Raw genomic sequence first — 19179 nt, forward strand, 5'->3', positions numbered from 1 at the left:
TGTTGGCTACATCAGGTTTCTTCTATTGACATGTAAATGCAGAGGATTAGAGTCTACTACAGGAGGGGCAGGATCCTCTAGATGATTAGTGAAAACATCACTACTAGAGAACTCCTACAGGAAGACCCCTGCATTCTGTCCTCTCACAAACTCAAACACACTTATGACAGTACATCTAATAAATCAAATGAAAAGCTGATTTGACAGTTTCTTTGAAACTACCTGAAGACAAAAGTATTTTGAGGCTAAACTATGAAAGGAGTTAATATGAAGGGTGGGGCGGGAAAAAGAATTAAAATGTTGTTTATGCATAAGAAACATTTGTTAATGTGTAGGTCCTATTTGACTTGCCCAGTTGTTCTACAAAAGCTTGCCAGGGGATCAGAAGAATTAAAACACCCCAAGAATAACAGAGAGGGATTTTTATGTTGCATCTGAGGAAAGTGTGGGCATGTATATGAATGGAAAGCTCATTTCCTTTGAGACTTCTTGGCAGTTTGGTACCATATCATGCTAATGAGGGTAAGGTCTCTAAGTTCAGTCCTAAGGGACTCTCAGGTACTCCTGGGCCCAGGGAAAGTGTCTTTTCCATAACAGGGAATACAGTGAGAGAAAAACTGGAGCTAGAACCAGGCAGGAGATGGGCCTCAGAGTGCCTGGTACAGGGAGGTGGGTGGAGCCTCTGGTATGACACAGTGCACAAGAGTCCTGCCACTCTGCCAATGGCTCTGCCAGGGTACGCAGTGGTCATGCACTCTTCCTAGGCTCCAGGAATGGAGGTTTAAGGAAAGTCTTTGCATATGGGAGGGACACATTGATCACTGATTTTTGACCCCGTCCCAAAAGATGGTCCTGATTTGGACGGTACCCACTAGGGGTTGGACAAGCGAGCATTTCTGGTGGCAGGTTTAGGAAAGACACAGTTGAGAGAGTCTACAATTATAAACCTCCGTGGGCCAATGGGGAGGCACCAAATAAACTCTGGGGAGGTCTTCTGTCTCTCAGTCCTGCCAGTCATGCCATCCCTACCCCAGATCCTGGCAACCAGTCGTGCACGTTGGGTTTAGCAGTCCAGGGCACATAAGGAATTGATTTCTGTATGTGTAATGGGTTTGCTCCCCTGAGGAAGCTCAGTGAGAGCAGGATGGAAAGGGACGGGGTTCTGAGTGAGGGGCTGGCAACAAGGTGCAGAGCCAAGACCATGGCCCGGTGCCCTGCGGCCCAGCTGCAGGATGTGGGCTCTCAGCCCCCTCAGGATGCCTTCAGGTGAGGACAGCAGGTTGTGGCTTGCGCCCTGCTGAGCCAGCCAAGGAGAGTGGCTACCACAATCGCAAAGCCAGCGCCGGAGCCTGGACTGGTCCCGCGGCCTGTAGGGGGCAGCGCGAAGCGCAGGAGGCGATGGCCCCAGGTAGGTCAAGGTGGGCCTGGGGGGCGTTAGAAGCCGCCCTGGGCCTCCGCTGAGCCCTGAGGGGGGACTGAGGAGCCTGGGCGGAGCCGGGAGCCCCGCGCGATGCGGCTCCCAGTGCTGAGCCTCCCTGTGTTGCCTGCGCTGCGGAGTGGGCGTCCGTGTCCCTCCCACCCCGCCGCTCGAACGCGCGGGAGCCGTGTCTGAGGGGACGCGGACCTGACGTGGCCCGCGCGCTATTTTTGGCACCCGCAGGGGCGCCTGTGCCTGGGCGAGTTTTCCTTCCGCAGGTGCGGGCAGCCGCGGCGCCGCCGCCCAAGCTGACTCCTCTCTCTCCTCTCCCCACCCCGGCAGGCCCCAGGGGTGATTCTGCCTGTGCGATGTCCTCCTTGTTGGAGGCGAGCTCTTTGTAGGCGCCACGTCGCGATCAAAAAGACAAAGAAAAAAAGAAAAGAAAAAGGAGAAGAAGCAGCCAGGAAAGGGGGCGGTAACGGCGGCGGGCGGGGGGGGGGGGGGCGGTCACCTGGGCCAAAGGCGGCCGCGCTATGACAGTGGCGGGGTTTTCAAAGGAGATTGCAGCCTCCCAGTGTCCAGGGAAGAAGCCCTGGCCAGCCCTCCAGGGGACCTCGAGGCGTGGAGCTCGCGCGGATCCCTAGCCCGGCCTCCGGGTCTGGTCCCCAGGGACAGCGAGCCAGGCGGACTGCACCGCCAGAGCAGCATCATCAAGGTAGGTAGGAGTCCCGCGCCCCTCCTTGGGCTCGCTCTCCCTGCCCTGGGGAAGCAGTGGTGGAAGGAGGCTTTGCAAAGTGAGCCCACTGGGTAGGGGAAGGGAGGGTTCAGGGATGTTTGGAGAGCTGAAGCAGGGATTGCAAAGCCCATGCCATTGGGAAAGAATGGAGAGGTGATCTGGAGTGTGCATGAGAGCTGTGCTCTGACATCCCTAGAGCACCTTGGGGGTGTCACCTCTCTCCAGATTGACTTGGAATTAAATGGCCTTGTACCTGCCAAGGTAGGACAGGCTTTTCAGAGGCAGCTTAGCCTGGTGGCACACTCCCTGTAATGTTTATATTGTATGTTAAAGGACAGGGATCGTGGGAAAATATTTTCTTAAGACCTCAGGCAGTGAATATATATTAATAGATTTCTTCTGATCTACTTTGTAATTGGTTGCCCCTTGCAAGGGATGGTATTTGGAGGATGTAAAATACCCCTCCTTCAATTACTCGGAGAAAGGGAACATAAACAGAAATTTCCTTTTTTTAGCCTCCAAATCTCTGAGAGATTACAGTTCCGCATAATTTCATTCTTTCCTACCTGCTATGAGCAGACCTCCAGATCAGCAAGTTCCTTTGGAATGGTTTTACTTGTTTTTGTTTATTTTCCATGGTGCTGTTTAGAAAGCCACGATTCCTTTTGTGAATTTTAAATTTCAAGAGGTGACACCCAGAGTTTATGGTGGTTTCCTTCAAATATTGCAGTGTAGTTGCAGCATAAAAAAAAATTCATCTTGTCACAAGAAGCGGAAAAAGAAAGTTGATGAGCTAAGAAAAGTAGAGCCTTGAGCCAGATCAACCATTTGGCTTCCTCAAATATGGAGCAAGCATGGAATGTGGCTTTTTCAGAATCGAAGGGGTTTTTAGGATTGGGCAGTCAATACTGACTGGTACTAACCCGTCCCTTTTGTGGCTGATAACCCTTAGGAGACAGGTCAGAATGTGCCAACAGCACAGAGTGGGCACTGGTGGTATTTGAACTCAGAAGTGCTCAGGAACTGTGAAAGTTTCTCTGTTATCACCCTGGATCCATCTAGTGAAGTAGACCACTGTGATGCTGTGTAAGAGGCCCTTGTGAAACTGCATCTGGCCTTGTCATCCACGGCTTCAGCTTCTATGTGGATAGGGCACAGTTGAAGGGCTTAAAGATCAAGTACATTGCCTGTCTTTAAAGATCAAGTGTATCACCTAACTTTTAAACCAAGAAATGTAGTGTCTTTTTTGCTGCTTCTGTAGCTTTCTGTGATGTATCTTTTCTAATAGTATGAAGTTTGTTTCCATGATAGTTGTTTTCAAGTATATATCATTATTGATCCTATTTGCAGAGCTATTCAATATTTCTGGTTTTATTGGTTAAATATTTTTGGTGAATTTGCCTTGTGATATCAGTAAAATGCTATGTGAAAGTTTTAGAGAATATACCGGTTTGTGTAATTTTAACAACCTTTTCCCTCAAGGATTTTCGGTGGCCTGTTTTCACATTGAAAAGACTGGAATTTATTACCATCCATAGCAGGATTGATAGGGAAGCACAATGGACAGCGATGGTGTTGTCCCTTTGACAGTTGTAGGAGTCAAGAATGAAGTGTGACTTGCCTATTTGTGACTTACAAAATCGAGACTGAGTGTCATTTCTGTAGAAGCCCATGGAAAAAATGACGTTTTCAGAAATCACCAGTTAAGAAATGGTGTTGTTGCTTATATTGAATTCTGAGTTTCAAAGTTATGTTTCATTTTTCTTTATTCCTTAATGACGCTTTTTATTAAGTTGTTTATTCACCATCACACCCTTAGATGCACAGTGCTAGGATCGTAGTAGGTGTTCAATAAATCACTGACCATCGGGGCAGAGGAATGATAAGAAAGTGTGTATTTTCTGTAAGTTCTGTTAGTTTGGGGAACAGGTGGTTTTAGGCTTACAAGTCATAGCTTGGTATCTTGTCCCACACAAGACAACTTGACAGAACCCCCTTTCTGGCCATTATGTTCAACTTATTTTTGTCTTAAACCTTCTTGAAAATCATGGAAGTAGTGTGGAAAATTGATTGTACCTGCAGTATAGCAAAAAAGGCCAGTCTAGATAGGTAAGCAGTTATGTTTCTCCATGAGCTGATGTCTTAAAACGTCTAGATTTTAGGAATTTAGTGTTGTGTTTTCTAAAGATACATCGCACAGCATACAGATAACATTGTGATAGAATAAAGGAGTCTTTTGACTTAGCACCACATTCGATAAAGCAATGACTACTGCACAGGTGTCTTGGCCATATGAATATCTGAAATTATATTTCACTCTTTTAAAGAAATAATGAAAGCACTTAAGGTTAAGCAAAGCCCATGGGAAAAGTTTGCTGTGGTGTTTCTTGTGCTCTTTCTAGAGAACGACTTTAAGAAGTCAGTGCAGTCAGGTGGTCAGTGTGGTCAGGCAGTCATGAGCAGATGGTTAAGCAATGTGCTAGGGCCCCATAGACCAGTGAACTCAGCTGAAGAGGAGAGGCTAGGCAGTGAGCCTGACTGAAAAAATTCCCTCCTTCTTAGTCCCTAGAGATTTGGGTGCTAAGAAAACTCTGTTCTCTAATTCAGGGTTGTAAGCAACTCTCCCCACTAAAAGCATTGATGACCTCTAATGAAGCAGAGAGAAACATCTAGCTTTGGAATAGAGGTTGCCAAACAGTATTCCCAGTCACACATGAGAGACTGGAGGAAAGGGCCGCCACAGAAAATGATCCATTTGGGGAAAGCTAGTTAGCAGGTAGACCGTAGAACTTCCCACTGACATCATCAGTAAGCCCTTCACTCGACAATCTATTGTATCTAAGAGATCCCTAGAAGCTTCTGTGATGTCACCAGTGTTGTGGTGACACCAACTGCCTTTGGGATATTCCTTCAGTTCCCTTTGGGTTCACAAGCAGGCATGTTTCGCCAGCTGCTCAGGCTATTTCGCAAGGAAAGTGGAGATCAAGAAGAGACCACACCAAGGCAGAAGGAAGATGACCCCCTCTCTAGTAAAACAGGAAGGAGGAAATCATTCTGGGGAAGGCTTGGTGAGTCCTGGGCAGAGTTGGGGAACATCCTCAAGGAGGTAGGTTTGAGATGTGCCTTCTAAGACTAGGCCTTACAAGCAGGAGCCTTGGGATTTCTCAAAGGCAAACCAAGAGTCAGGAGTTCCTAATCATTAATTTGAGAGAAAGCCAGAAAGTGGTAAGCCTCAGTTTCTTTTCTGGAAGCTTTTTAATTGTGAGTGTCAATGAATGGCAGGAGGAGGCACTGTGAGATTAACAATGTGACCATCCATGGTTGGGAGTTGAAGCACTTCATCCTCTAGATTACTGTAGGTTACATAAGTCTCTGATGGCAAGAACAAGGAAGGATGCACCCAAAAAATGAATTGAGTTCTCAGACACTTTGGGCTGGAACACACATTATTATAGCTTGATGGTGCTAAGCATTATGAACTCCAGGATTATCTGCACCACAGCTGATATGAGATAACAATGTCCCATATGTTTATGTCTCAGTCAGGTTATAACTTTCAGTATCAGGAGTCCTGTAATAGTGAGTGTGGCACGTGTATGGCATTAGAGCTTGGGAACAGGGACATAGCTTAAGAATCCAGTTCAAGAAAGCTTTTCTGCTCTTTCCGGGATTCACCCAGTCTCTACCATTTCCCCTTCCTCAACCTCCTTTTGGGATTCAGAATGATGTTTTCTGCCCATGGGGCCTCAAATATGCAAATTCACATGGGTTTATCTATCTACCTATTTATCTATCAGGATTTGGTAGGAAGACATCATCCCAAAATGTCATCAGTGAGCAAGAGAAGTGTCGAAAGGAACTGGAGGAACTCAAACTTGAAATCCAGAAGTGTAAATTCGAGAGGGATGAACTTTATCAAATCCTGGACCTTTATATCTATGATGATTGGGACCTCAGGTAGTCATTATGCCCAGTAACCTGTTCACTGTCTTGTGCTCTCTCTCTGCTAACCCAAGATTTCCTCATAGCACGAGAGAGTTTCACCTCTCATCCTGGATTTTAAAGAGCCTTGGCAGGCATTTGCTTGTGAGAGAAGCTAGGTGCTGTGTGTTTAGGGTCAACCTCTTTTGTACTTGACCCTGAGCTCCTTGGATTAGCGTTGGTTCTGTTAACAGCTAGAAGGACCTGGTCATACTTGCTGCCTCTAAGTGAGGGAATGAAATGCCTGCACGTCATCATTCTTTTTCTCTGATTTTGTTCATTATACACTGATTCTATGGCACCTCCATGCGTGTAGTTGGGATTCTCCTTGTGTTTTATATGGGTTGGTATGTATGTATGTGAAAGTATTTGTGGGTTTTATGCTCATGGTCAGGGAGTCTGGGGAGTTTGATGGGATCTGAGGATTTGTGTGATGGACAGTTTGCAGGTCATGATGGTGTGGAAGCCCACAGGGATCAACAGAGCACTTTGCATCTTCTATTTACTTAGGTGGTAGATAGGACTATCCTGAGGGAAGGAGGGGTTACAAATCCTCTTCCCTGTCAAAGTAGTTATGCCCTCTGGGAATTCATGGAACAGTAGGAAACAAGGTTTGAGAATCCCTGTTTTCAAAAGAAAAGAAATGTCATCACAACTATCTGTTGGACCCAAGCCACTGCAGTACAGAGGGTCTTTGCAGAACCATATCTCCACAGTCTTTGAAAGAGTCCTTATTTCAAAATGACTCTTTACTGATGTGCATAGAAATGTTTCCTTGAAAGAAATGTTGTTGGAGTCTCACTGTTGTGTTTTTGCTCTCTTCTTTGTGTTTGCCACATTCTTCCCCCTCATTTCTTAAATTTGAATTTTTATTGGGTTTTTTATTTACAATTCACCTAATTCTGAAATCATGAGTTCAGATGCTTATTTCTTCCTTGGGCCATGTCCCAACACAGGCTGGATGTCGAATTGCCAATACTTCAATCCGAACATGAGAGGAGAATGATGGCTATGCAAATGATGACCAACTCAATAAGTGATGCCATGGAGAGGTACAAGGAGCTCACACAAGTGAACAGTTCCTACCAGTGAGTCGCTGACAGAGATGAGAACCCAGCACTAGGCAGGAAATGCTTCTTTCCTGTATGACTTTGAACCAAAGTCAGGGCTCTGGTTCTGTAATGTCTGACTCTTAACAAGAAGCCTGCCTCCTGGCAAGGGTCTTAGATTTGTAGCTCTTGAACTCAGCTGTCCTACATTCAAAGGGTATAGAAGACCCTCCAATTGTTATTTCACCATTAAGGATGCTCTAGATAGAAAGTTTTGTATCATGATGGGAATATCAATCAACTCTGAACCTGTAGGACTCTTGACAGGAGATTTAAAGATCTGTGATCCATGAGAAACACATGGAAAGATTGTATAGCTATTGGGTCTTCAACTAACCCTCAGAGGGGATTTCCCCACTATGTGAAGATGGTTTTAGCATATCATGGACATATAAGCACCCATATGGACCATTTTTTCTACCTGGATTATATAAACCATCTTAGTGTCAGGATTTTCAGAGGTACTTTGATTCATGTTGAATGTGGATTCTGGATTTGACCTCCTCTAATTGGTGCTAACTTGGATAGTGTGGCTCTATTCTGGGGATGTCTGGGGATGAGGACCCTTGATGGCATGATTGGACTTGCAAGAGTGACAGGCAAATAGAAGCTGGCTGGGATTTACCATTTTTTGTTTGTGGTTCAGCATCAGGCACTCCCAGCTCCTGCGTGAACAAGCTCAATTGAAGAACAATATACAGATTTTGCTGAATGAGAAGAGAGAACTGCTGGTGGAGCAGACTGAACGGCCAGCATCTTCTGTGGAGACAAAGAGGTTCTGTGAAGAGGCCGAAATGAACATCTGTGACCCCAGTGCCAAGCAACAGCAGGTAGGGTTAGGGCTTAGGGTCAGGTTGTCCTCATGTCTCACCATAACCATAGACAAACCAATGTAACTGTCTATTGACTGATCCATGTCCTGACCTAGGTCTCATCCAAGTGTTCATTTATGTGATGGTTTACAAGGCTTTCCGTGGAGAGAGCCCCTTTTTCAAGAAACTGCATGTTTGTAAAGCAAGTGCTCCTGCTCTTTGAAAATCTGCAGTTTATTAAGGGAGATAGGTTGATCACACATCACAGCACTACATGCCATTATGTGTGGAGGGTGCTATGTGCAAGCCCCTCTTTAGACTAGAACAGGGCTTTGAGGGATGAAGCAAAAGCCTGGAGCTTGTTTTCTTTATAGGGATCAATTGAGACTCCAGGAAGTAAGTAGTTTTCAAGGAGGAGAGCCTGGTGGAAATGGCAAAGAAATGGTTCTCGTTGTCATTTGTGGTGGTTTTTGTTGTTACTCACTCTTTTCCCTGTATATGAAGATGGTGTCTTCATGCTTCATAAATATTGGGTAACTGACAGAGCCTGAGGAGCAGCATGTCAGTCCTGTCTTATTTGAGTGCTCCTGGAGAGTTCTCATCTGGGCCTTACAGTCTGAAGCTGGTTAGAAGAGCAAGGATGTGGAAAAGGTTTCTCAAAGTCTGAGGGTTGGCATGAGAGATTTGAGACTTCAAGAACAAAGTTATACGTATGTACCCCCAATTCTTACCAAGAAAGGAGTATTGCTGTGCTGACCTGCATCTTAGGGAACATGCGGGGAGGCCAGTTAATGACAAGCAATTTTGTCCAGTCATTATCCAACTTAGACCTTTAAGTCTAGGTCTCTCAACAAACATGAAGTTTTCTGTTTTGTGCTGGCCAGCAGTCTTTGCACCACTGGTCCAGTTCCAGGTGGAGCCCCGTCTCATATTTGTCTCAATACATTCTTAAACCATTCACTTATTTTCAAAATAAGGATTAGATTCTTCACTTTACCTGAATAGAGGTATCCCCCGGGAAGAATCTGATTTGTCTTATTGGCTTCACCATGATCTTGTATGGAATCCTAGAGTGCATCCCTCTGCTGACATTGCTTTGCTGACTATATCATGGGCATGGCATTCTTTCAGGATAGATTCCCTCTCAATATTGTACACAGTGCTGCATTTCAGAAAAGTCACTGTATGTTATTTATTTAGCTTTTTTCTGACTGACATTGAGGTTGTTTTAATATCACATGCACTCTAATGTGATGAAAAGTTCCTGGTAAATGACCATGAGTCACTGCATTCTCTGATGCTTCCAAGGTCTTCTATGAAGGAAACAGGGTAGTTTTAGTGAGGGGCCTATGATGAGTCAGCATAGAGCTTGATTGGGTCTTTTCCTACAAATCTCTGTCTTGGGAATTTGATGTGGTGTTGTTTAGGCTATCTGTGCAGAACATGTAACTTACTTGTAGGACCATCAAGTATCTGCATAGAAAGGTTTCCTGAAGTGGAAATGAGTACAGGCCAGGGCAGCACAGCCTGCTTGAGTCTAAGAGACTTGTACACAGCATTGTTCCCAGTAATTCCTCCCTCAACAGGAAATGTGCTGCATAAGAGCAAAGTTTTTATTAGTGCATGTGAGTGTGTATCTGTGTGTCTGTGTTTGTGTGTGTGTTTGTGTGTGTTTGCAGTAGTGAACCTGTGTTTCTCTCTATTTCCAAGTTTCATGAGAAAAGTACTCTAAGAGTTCACTTTACATCCATGAAACATGAAAGAAAGCTGCACATTCATTTGGCTTCTCCATCCAGCTCTGTACAGCAAAAGGACACTTAAGTTATTAATTTACTCTGTTTTCAAAAAATTCATAACAGAATTATCTTGTGAAGTCTGGGGGAGGAGTGGGAAATATGTTCAAGTGAGTCGCGTTTCACAGGGGTAACAAATGGTACAGGCCTGGAGCTTGCAGGTCCCTTTTTGTTATGGTGTAAAAGAAGGACAATAAAGTCCTTTAGAAATCCAACCCCCAAAAAGAGGACACAAAAACACCTGTAATGTAGATTTTCAAGTGATTAGCAGCAAAACTACTGATCTCCATTGAAATCCTTTGGAGCACACCAAAGGAAAGGAGTACAGGGAGGTAAGGGCAAGGCTTCTCTATAAAATCCATGAGTTTATGTTTCTTCTCCGTTCTTTGTGACTTGTGAAAGCCCACTGGAAGGTTGTGTCATTCACTGTGTCTTCTCCAAGGTTGCTTTCCACATTGCCTGCTACCATTTCTCTTTTTTTCTTTATTTCTTTTTTTTTTATTAACTTGAGTATTTCTTATATACATTTCGAGTGTTATTCCCTTTCCTGGTTTCCGGGCAAACATCACCCTCCCCCCTCCCCCCTCCCCTTATTTATGGGTGTTCCCCTCCCCATCCTCCCCCCATTGCCGCCCTCCCCCCAACAATCTATTTCACTGGGGGTTCAGTCTTAGCAGTACCCAGGGCTTCCCCTTCCACTGGTGCTCTTACTAGGTTATTCACTGCTACTATGAGGTCAGAGTCCAGGGTCAGTCCATGTATATTCTTTAGGTAGTGGCTTAGTCCCTGGAAGCTCTGGTTGCTTGGCATTGTTGTTCATATGGGGTCTCGAGCCACTTCAAGCTCTTCCAGTTCTTTCTCTGATTCCTTCAACGGGGGTCCTATTCTCAGTTCAGTGGTTTGCTGCTGGCATTCGCCTCTGTGTTTGCTGTATTCTGGCTGTGTCTCTCAGGAGAGATCTACATCCGGCTCCTGTCGGCCTGCACTTCTTTGCTTCATCCATCTTGTCTAATTGGATGGCTATATATGTATGGGCCACATGTGGGGCAGGCTCTGAATGGATGTTCCTTCTGTGTCTGTTTTCATCTTTGCCTCTCTATTCCCTGCCAAGGGTATTCTTGTTCCCCTTTTAAAGAAGGAGTGAAGCATTCACATTTTGATCATCCGTCTTGAGTTTCATTTGTTCTAGGCATCTAGGGTAATTCAAGCATTTGGGCTAATAGCCACTTATCAATGAGTGCATACCATGTGTGTTTTTCTGTGATTGGGTTACCTCACTCAGGATGATATTTTCCAGTTCCAACCATTTGCCTACGAATTTCATAAATTCATTGTTTTTGATAGCTGAGTAATATTCCATTGTGTAGATGTACCACATTTTCTGTATCCATTCCTCTGTTGAAGGGCATCTGGGTTCTTTCCAGCTTCTGGCTATTATAAATAAGGCTGCCATGAACATAGTGGAGCACGTGTCTTTTTTATATGTTGGGGCAGCTTTTGGGTATATGCCCAAGAGAGGTATAGCTGGATCCTCAGGCAGTTCAATGTCCAATTTTCTGAGGAACCTCCAGACTGATTTCCAGAATGGTTGTACCAGTCTGCAATCCCACCAACAATGGAGGAGTGTTCCTCTTTCTCCACATCCTTGCCAGCATCTGCTGTCACCTGAGTTTTTGATCTTAGCCATTCTGACTGGTGTGAGGTGAAATCTCAGGGTTGTTTTGATTTGCATTTCCCTTATGACTAAAGATGTTGAACATTTCTTTAGGTGTTTCTCAGCCATTCGGCATTCCTTAGCTGTGAATTGTTTGTTTAGCTCTGAACCCCATTTTTTAATAGGGTTATTTGTCTCCCTGCTGTCTACCTTCTTGAGTTCTTTGTATATTTTGGATATAAGGCCTCTATCTGTTGTAGGATTGGTAAAGATCTTTTCCCAATCTGTTGTTTGCCGTTTTTTCCTAACCACAGTGTCCTTTGCCTTACAGAAGCTTTGCAGTTTTATGAGATCCCATTTGTCGATTCTTGATCTTAGAGCATAAGCCATTGGTGTTTTGTTCAGGAAATTTTTTCCAGTGCCCATGTGTTCCAGATGCTTCCCTAGTTTTTCTTCTATTAGTTTGAGTGTATCAGGTTTGATGTGGAGGTCCTTGATCCACTTGGACTTAAGCTTTGTACAGGGTGATAAGCATGGATCAATCTGCATTCTTCTACATGTTGACCTCCAGTTGAACCAGCAGCATTTGCTGAAAATGCTATCTTTTTTCCATTGGATGGTTTTGGCTCCTTTGTCAAAAATCAAGTGCGCATAGGTGTGTGGGTTCATTTCTGGGTCTTCAATTCTATTCCATTGGTCTATCTATCTGTCTCTGTACCAAAACCATGCAGTTTTTATCACTATTGCTTTGTAATACTGCTTGAGTTCAGGGATAGTGATTCCCCCTGAAGTCCTTTTATTGTTGAGGATAGTTTTAGCTATCCTGGGTTTTTTGTTATTCCAGATGAATTTACAAATTGTTCTATCTCTTTGAAGAATTGGATTGGTATTTTGATGGGGATTGCATTGAATCTGTAGATTGCTTTTGGTAAAATGGCCATTTTTACTATATTAATCCTGCCAATCCATGAGCATGGGAGATCTTTCCATCTTCTGACGTCTTCTTCAATTTCTTTCTTCAGAGTCTTGAAGTTCTTATTGTACAAATCTTTTACTTGCTTGGTTAAAGTCACACCGAGGTACTTTATATTATTTGGGTCTATTATGAAGGGTGTCGTTTCCCTAATTTCTTTCTCGGCTTGTTTCTCTTTTGTGTACAGGAACGCTACTGATTTATTTGAGTTAATTTTATACCCAGCCACTTTGCTGAAGTTGTTTATCAGCTTTAGTAGTTCTCTGGTGGAACTTTTGGGATCGCTTAAATATACTATCATATCAAATAGTCATATTTTGACTTCCTCATTTCTGATCTGTATCCCCTTGATCTCCTTTTGTTGTCTGATTGCTCTGGCTAAAACTTCAAGAACTATATTGAATAAGTAGGGAGAGAGTGGGCAGCCTTGTCTAGTCCCTGATTTTAGTGGGATTGCTTCAAGTTTCTCTCCATTTAGTTTAATGTTAGCAACTGGTTTGCTGTATATGGCTTTTACTATGTTTAGGTATGGGCCTTGAATTCCTACTCTTTCCAGGACTTTTATCATGAAGGGGTGTTGAATTTTGTCAAATGCTTTCTCAGCATCTAATGAAATGATCATGTGGTTCTGTTCTTTCAGTTTGTTTATATAATGGATCACGTTGATGGTTTTCCGTATATTAAACCATCCCTGCATGCCTGGGATGAAGCCTACTTGATCATGGTGGATGATTGTTTTGATGTGCTCTTGGATTCGGTTTGCCAGAATTTTATTGAGTATTTTTGCGTCGATATTCATAAGGGAAATTGGTCTGAAGTTCTCTTTCTTTGTTGGGTCTTTGTGTGGTTTAGGTATAAGAGTAATTGTGGCTTCATAAAAGGAATTCGGGAGTGATCCATCTGTTTCAATTTTGTGGGATAGTTTGGATAATATTGGTACGAGGTCTTCTATGAAGGTCTGATAGAATTCTGCACTAAACCCGTCTGGACCTGGGCTCTTTGGGGTTGGGAAAACTTTAATGACTGCTTCTATTTCCTTAGGAGTTATGGGGTTGTTTATCTGGTTTATCTGTTCCTGATTTAACTTCGGTACCTGGTATCTGTCTAGGAAATTGTCCATTTCCTGCAGATTTTCAAGTTTTGTTGAATATGGGCTTTTATAGGAAGATCTGATGATTTTTTGAATTTCCTCTGGATCTGTAGTTATGTCTCCCTTTTCGTTTCTGATTTTGTTAATTTGGACACACTCTCTGTGTCCTCTCGTTAGTCTGGCTAAGGGTTTATCTATCTTGTTGATTTTCTCAAAGAACCAACTTTTGTTCTGTTGATTCTTTCTATGGTCCTTTTTGTTTCTACTTGGTTGATTTCAGCTCTGAGTTTGATTATTTCCTGCCTTCTATTCCTCCTGGGTGTATTTGCTTCTTTTTGTTCTAGAGCTTTTAGGTGTGCTGTCAAGCTACTGACATATGCTCTTTCCTGTTTCTTTCTGCAGGCAGCGCTATGAGTTTTCCTGTTAGCACAGCTTTCATTGTGTCCCATAAGTTTGGGTATGTTGTACCTTCGTTTTCATTAAATTCTAAAAAGTCTTTAATTTCTTTCTTCATTTCTTCCTTGACCAGGTTATCATTGAGTAGGGCATTGTTCAATTTCCACGTATATGTGGGCATTCTTCCCTTATTGTTATTGAAGACCAGTTTTAGGCCGTGGTGGTCTGATAGCACACATGGGATTATTTCTATCTTTCTGTACCTGTTGAGGCCCGTTTTTTTGACCAATTATATGGTCAATTTTGGAGAAAGTACCATGAGGAGCTGAGAAGAAGGTATATCCTTTTGCTTTAGGATAGAATGTTCTATAAATATCTGTTAAGTCCATTTGGCTCATGACTTCTCTTAGTCTGTTACATCTCTGTTTAATTTCTGTTTCCATGATCTGTCCATTGATGAGAGTGGGGTGTTGAAATCTCCCACTATTATTGTGTGAGGTGCAATGTGTGTTTTGAGCTTTAGTAAGGTTTCTTTTACATATGTAGGTGCCCTTGTATGTGGGGCATAGATATTTAGGATTGAGAGTTCATCTTGGTGGATTTTTCCTTTGATGAATATGAAGTGTCCTTCCTTATCTTTTTTGATGACTTTTAGTTGAAAATTGATTTTATTTGATATTAGAATGGCTACTCCAGCTTGCTTCTTCTGACCATTTGCTTGGAAAGTTGTTTTCCAGCCTTTCACTCTGATGTAGTGTGTGTCTTTGTCTCTGAGGTGTGTTTCCTGTAGGCAGCAGAGTGCAGGGTCCTCATTGCGAATCCAGTTTGTTAATCTACGTCTTTTTATTGGGGAGTTGAGGCCATTGATGTTGAGAGATATTAAGGAATAGTGATTATTGCTTCCTGTTATATTCATATTTGGATGTGAGGTTATGTTTGTGTGCTTTTCTTCTCTTTGTTTTGTTGCCAAGATGATTAGTTTCTTGCTTCTTCTAGGGTACAGCTTGCCTCCTTATGTTGGGCTTTACCATTTATTATCCTTTGTAGTGCTGGATTTGTAGAAAGATATTGTGTAAATTTGGTTTTGTCATGGAATATCTTAGTTTCTCCATCTATGTTAATTGAGAGTTTTGCTGGATACAGTAACCTGGGCTGGCATTTGTGTTCTCTTAGGGTCTGTATGACATCTGTCCAGGATCTTCTGGCTTTCATAGTGTCTGGCGAAAAGTCTGGTGTGATTCTGCTAGGTCTACCTTTATATGTTACTTGACCTTTTTCCCTTACTGCTTTTAATATTCTTTCTTTATTTTGTGCATTTGGTGTTTTGAATATTATGTGACGGGAGGTGTTTCTTTTCTGGTCCAATCTATTTGGAGTTCTGTAGGCTTCTTGTATGCCTATGGGTATCTCTTTTTTTAGGTTAGGGAAGTTTTCTTCTATGATTTTGTTGAAGATATTTACTGGTCCTTTGAGCTGGGAGTCTTCACTCTCTTCTATACCTATTATCCTTAGGTTTGATCTTCTCATTGAGTCCTCGATTTCCTGTATGTTTTGGACCAGTAGCTTTTTCCGCTTTACATCATCTTTGACAGTTGAGTCAATGATTTCTATGGAATCTTCTGCTCCTGAGATTCTCTCTTCCATCTCTTGTATTCTGTTGGTGATGCTTGTATCTACGGCTCCTTGTCTCTTCCTTTGGTTTTCTATATCCAGGGCTGTTTCCACGTGTTCTTTCTTGATTGCTTCTATTTCCATTTTTAATTCCTTCAACTGTTTGATTGTGTTTTCCTGGAATTCTTTCAGGGATTTTTGTGATTCCTCTCTGTAGGCTTCTACTTGTTTATTAATGTTTTCCTGTGTTTCTCTAAGGGAGTTCTTCACGTCTTTCTTGAAGTCCTCCAGCATCATGATCAAATATGGTTTTGAAACTAGATCTTGCTTTTCTGGTGTGTTTGGATATTCCGTGTTTGCTTTCGGAGAATTGGGCTCTGATGATGCCATGTAGTCTTGGTTTCTGTTGCTTGGGTTCCTGCACTTGCCTCTCGCCATCAGATTATCTCTAGTGTTACTTTGTTCTGCTATTTCTGACAGTGGCTAGATTGTCCTATAAGCCTGTGTGTCAGGAGTGCTGTAGACCTGTTTTCCTGTTTTCTTTCAGCCAGTTATGGGAACAGAGTGTTCTGCTTTCGGGCATGAAGTTTTTCCTATCTATAGGTCTTCAGCTGTTCCTGTGGGCCTGTGTCTGGACTTCACCATGCAGGTCACTTGCAGCAGAAAAGTTGGTCTTACCTGTGGTCCCAAAGCTCAAGATAGCTCGTGGGGTTCTGCCTCGCCTGCTACCATTTCTTTCCAGCTACCTTGGCAACTACAGCTTCCCCTGGGAGTTTGGCTTTGATTTTATTCATTGAGAATTTGAGTTGCCTTGGAGTTGTATTGTCATCCAGCAAAAGTCACATACCTATCCTGTGGTGCAAGAACAGGACAGTTTCAGGAGCCCCTTTAAGTGCACAGATAATCCAAAGCACTCCCCTATGTTATCTGTGTAGCATTCTGCAAGTGCTGTTAATCAACATCATTTTCTCTCAGTTAATTTCAGCCTCAATGGGGTTAGGAGAAATGATGAACTTCAGATGGGTCTGGGAGTGTAAGAACAGGTAGCCCTATGAGAAGCCATGTTCAGAAAGTGGAACAGAAGTTTTAGTTAACCCAGTGATTCCACAACAAGGACTAGGTGTTGCCATTGCAACTAGGGAGCATCAGTGTTGTAGTGGTCCCAGAGTAGCCTGGAAGGAGAATCTATCCAGACATCCATCAGCCAAGGAGTAAAAATGTACCATAGGGTGGAGCCCTTCTATGGATTCTTATTCAGTGTGAGATAATCCATGCAAGCTTTTACTTACTTACTCAAAATATCTGTGGCACAATCACATTACGTAGAGAAAATTTGTTGATTTGGATCCTGGTTATGGAGATTTCCGATGATTCTAGCTTTGGGCATGTAGTCACTCAGGCTATGGTAAAGAGAGCTTCGATTAGAAGAAGCTGCACACATTGGGAAAATCTGACAGTGTACAAGAACAAGAGTCTAGTCTACCACCAACATACGGTCCATTGCTGGGGAACTAGACTGCTCTACACAGCCTTGGGAACTTGCTAAGCAAGAGTGGTAATAGGGAAAAAACCATGAATCTATGTGGGTTTATGGGAGGACAACACATCACTGACTGAGCTGTCTATAAGCTCCGGTCACTATATACATATCCCACTCAACATTTGTTTTTATGCCTCCAGAGTATCCTGGGGAATCTTCACATTAAGCATTAATGTTCAGGAAGGAACACAGGCTGGAAGAAGCCATTTGAATATCCTTTCCCTATATAATACCCTTTTTGGGTGAATGACCACCTGCCTGGAATTCAGCCTCAGGCAGCTAAAGAGCTACTCAGAGTATTGTTCTGGTACAGTTCATGTGAATTTTGGCCATGAAACAATATATATGATCCTCTGGATTTCTTGGTTTTTCTACTCCTTTCTTCCTGTGATCTCTCCGGAAATCTGAGTACATTTTCTGTTCTGTCCTCTCACAAATTGCCTTACACTACCCATAGACTTATAGGGGTGCTGGTGTGTTTCTACATCACAATCACCTATAATGTTCCGTGTGCACGCTGGGAAGATTTGCATGGAGCACATTCTCAGTGATTACAGGATCTATGCAATTCCCATGGATTTGATGTGAGATGGCTTTTCTGTGTATTTGCAGGTACAGCGGTTAAAATGTAACCTAGGCAGGTTCCTTCACTGCAAACATAGTCAGAACTTTCACCTCAATTCTGGGAATGTTCTCCAGAAGTCATCCACATGGTATTCTAGGTTGCTCATACCTCTCTTGAACTCAGATTCAGACATAGGTACAATGTTATTATTCAATATCATATACATGGACCAGTTGGAAAATAGGCTCATTTTTCTCTTAATTCCAGTACAGTACATAGTCTACAGTTCATATTCTAGCAGTTTTAAAACCTGAGATATAAATCCAAGCCCAGGTACTCTATGACACTTGGGGATGCAGGGACTGACCTCAGCTGACAGGTCATGCTGGATTGTCCAACTGAATAGAGCTGATGTAAGAGGGAGAGCTGAATTGACAACCACTCACTAAACCTTTTTTCCCTTGCTCTGCTAGGCCTGAAATTCTCCAGCAGAAACTCGAACATGTCACATACCAGGACAAGATCTCCCTTGGAGAGAAGAGCTACAGGAGGAGAACTAAGTGTGCACAGCAAATACACCACTATTGCATCTCATCTGTAATGTCTATAGCAATTGTAGACTGCATTTTCCTCCTTTAGTTTAATTTCTTTTGATTGAATAGGTCGTACTTTCACCTCGCCTCTCTGCAGCAAGTGTGTACTTTTGGAGGGACTCAGAGAACTGCTGATGCACATCAATCAAGAGCTCCTGGTCATCCCAGAAAGACTGTGCACATGTAAATTTGTACTTGTCCTGATGGGTCATCCAAAAGGGTTTCATGGAGATCAGTTCACACATTGGAAAGACTTTGAGACAAAGTCTGTAATATCATTTATACTCAGTGTTGAATGGCTTTTTCCTTCATACCCCCACTCCAACAAAACAGACCTACTCCCACTCCTCTTGAAAAGATTATTACCATCAGTAACTGCTTGTCTACTATGTCTCCAAGCAAGCCACAGGATATAAGTCTATTCTGCAAAAGGAGCAGCAAAAGAATGCTTAGCGCAATTCCTCTATTTAAAGTTTGGTTGAGTTTTGATTATTTTGGTTATTTGGTTTTCCTTCTATTCATTTGAAGTTTTGTTATTTATGAGTTGTTGTTTTGTTCATTTGCTTTTCTGTTTTGATAAGGATATAGACTGCATATATTGACTACCTGCATCTGGTTACTATCAAGTAAATTGAATGTATTCTGGTGAATAAAAGAGTAATCTCAAACTCTTCACTCTTAAGAACATTCTTCATTGATCATTAGTGTCAACATCTGAAGTCCCACAGCTATCAGGGAGGGATGGATCTCTACATTTTCATGGGGACTGGGCATCAAAATTACTTCCCAGTAAGACTGTGATTCAAAGGCATTTATACAGTCACTGTTCACTGTGTTTCCAACTCTGTGAATTTCAACTTCATCATGCATACATTACCCACTGTGTATGCTTCCTATAAAATATATAGT

General features: G+C 42.9%; 1 protein-coding gene across 5 annotated transcripts; it reads left to right on the plus strand.

Moving 5' to 3' along the window:
- Nucleotides 1–1378: 1378 nt before the first annotated feature.
- On the plus strand, nt 1379–18938 carry LOC148003273 (disks large homolog 5-like). 5 transcript variants are annotated; one of them, XM_087568245.1, is made up of 6 exons: nt 1379–1408; nt 1760–2132; nt 5951–6110; nt 7091–7186; nt 7890–8073; nt 18151–18938. In XM_087568245.1, the coding sequence occupies exons 4-6, from the start codon at nt 7137–7139 to the stop codon at nt 18154–18156; spliced, it is 240 nt and encodes a 79-aa protein (XP_087424371.1). In that variant the 5' UTR covers nt 1379–1408; nt 1760–2132; nt 5951–6110; nt 7091–7136; the 3' UTR covers nt 18157–18938. The 5 variants fall into 5 exon arrangements, with proteins under 5 accessions (XP_087424371.1, XP_087424370.1, XP_087424369.1 ...); XM_087568243.1 differs by having other exon boundaries at nt 1382–1408; nt 7091–7222; XM_087568244.1 differs by lacking the exon at nt 5951–6110 and having other exon boundaries at nt 7091–7222.
- The last annotated feature ends 241 nt before the right edge of the window (nt 18939–19179 follow it).

The sequence above is a fragment of the Rattus norvegicus genome, chromosome 9 (genome assembly GCF_021556685.1).
Source record: "Rattus norvegicus strain SHRSP/BbbUtx chromosome 9, alternate assembly SHRSP_T2T, whole genome shotgun sequence".
Taxonomy (NCBI): Eukaryota; Metazoa; Chordata; class Mammalia; order Rodentia; family Muridae; genus Rattus; species Rattus norvegicus.

Excerpts from the sequence above, each read along its gene's own strand:
- LOC148003273 (XM_087568247.1), top strand. The coding sequence starts at position 5,092 with ATGTTTCGCCAGCTGCTCAGGCTATTTCGCAAGGAAAGTGGAGATCAA. Across the intron at positions 5,222-5,950 it reads ATCATTCTGGGGAAGGCTTG|GATTTGGTAGGAAGACATCA; the intron begins GTGAGTCCTGGG and ends TTTATCTATCAG. Across the intron at positions 6,111-7,090 it reads TATGATGATTGGGACCTCAG|GCTGGATGTCGAATTGCCAA; the intron begins GTAGTCATTATG and ends GTCCCAACACAG.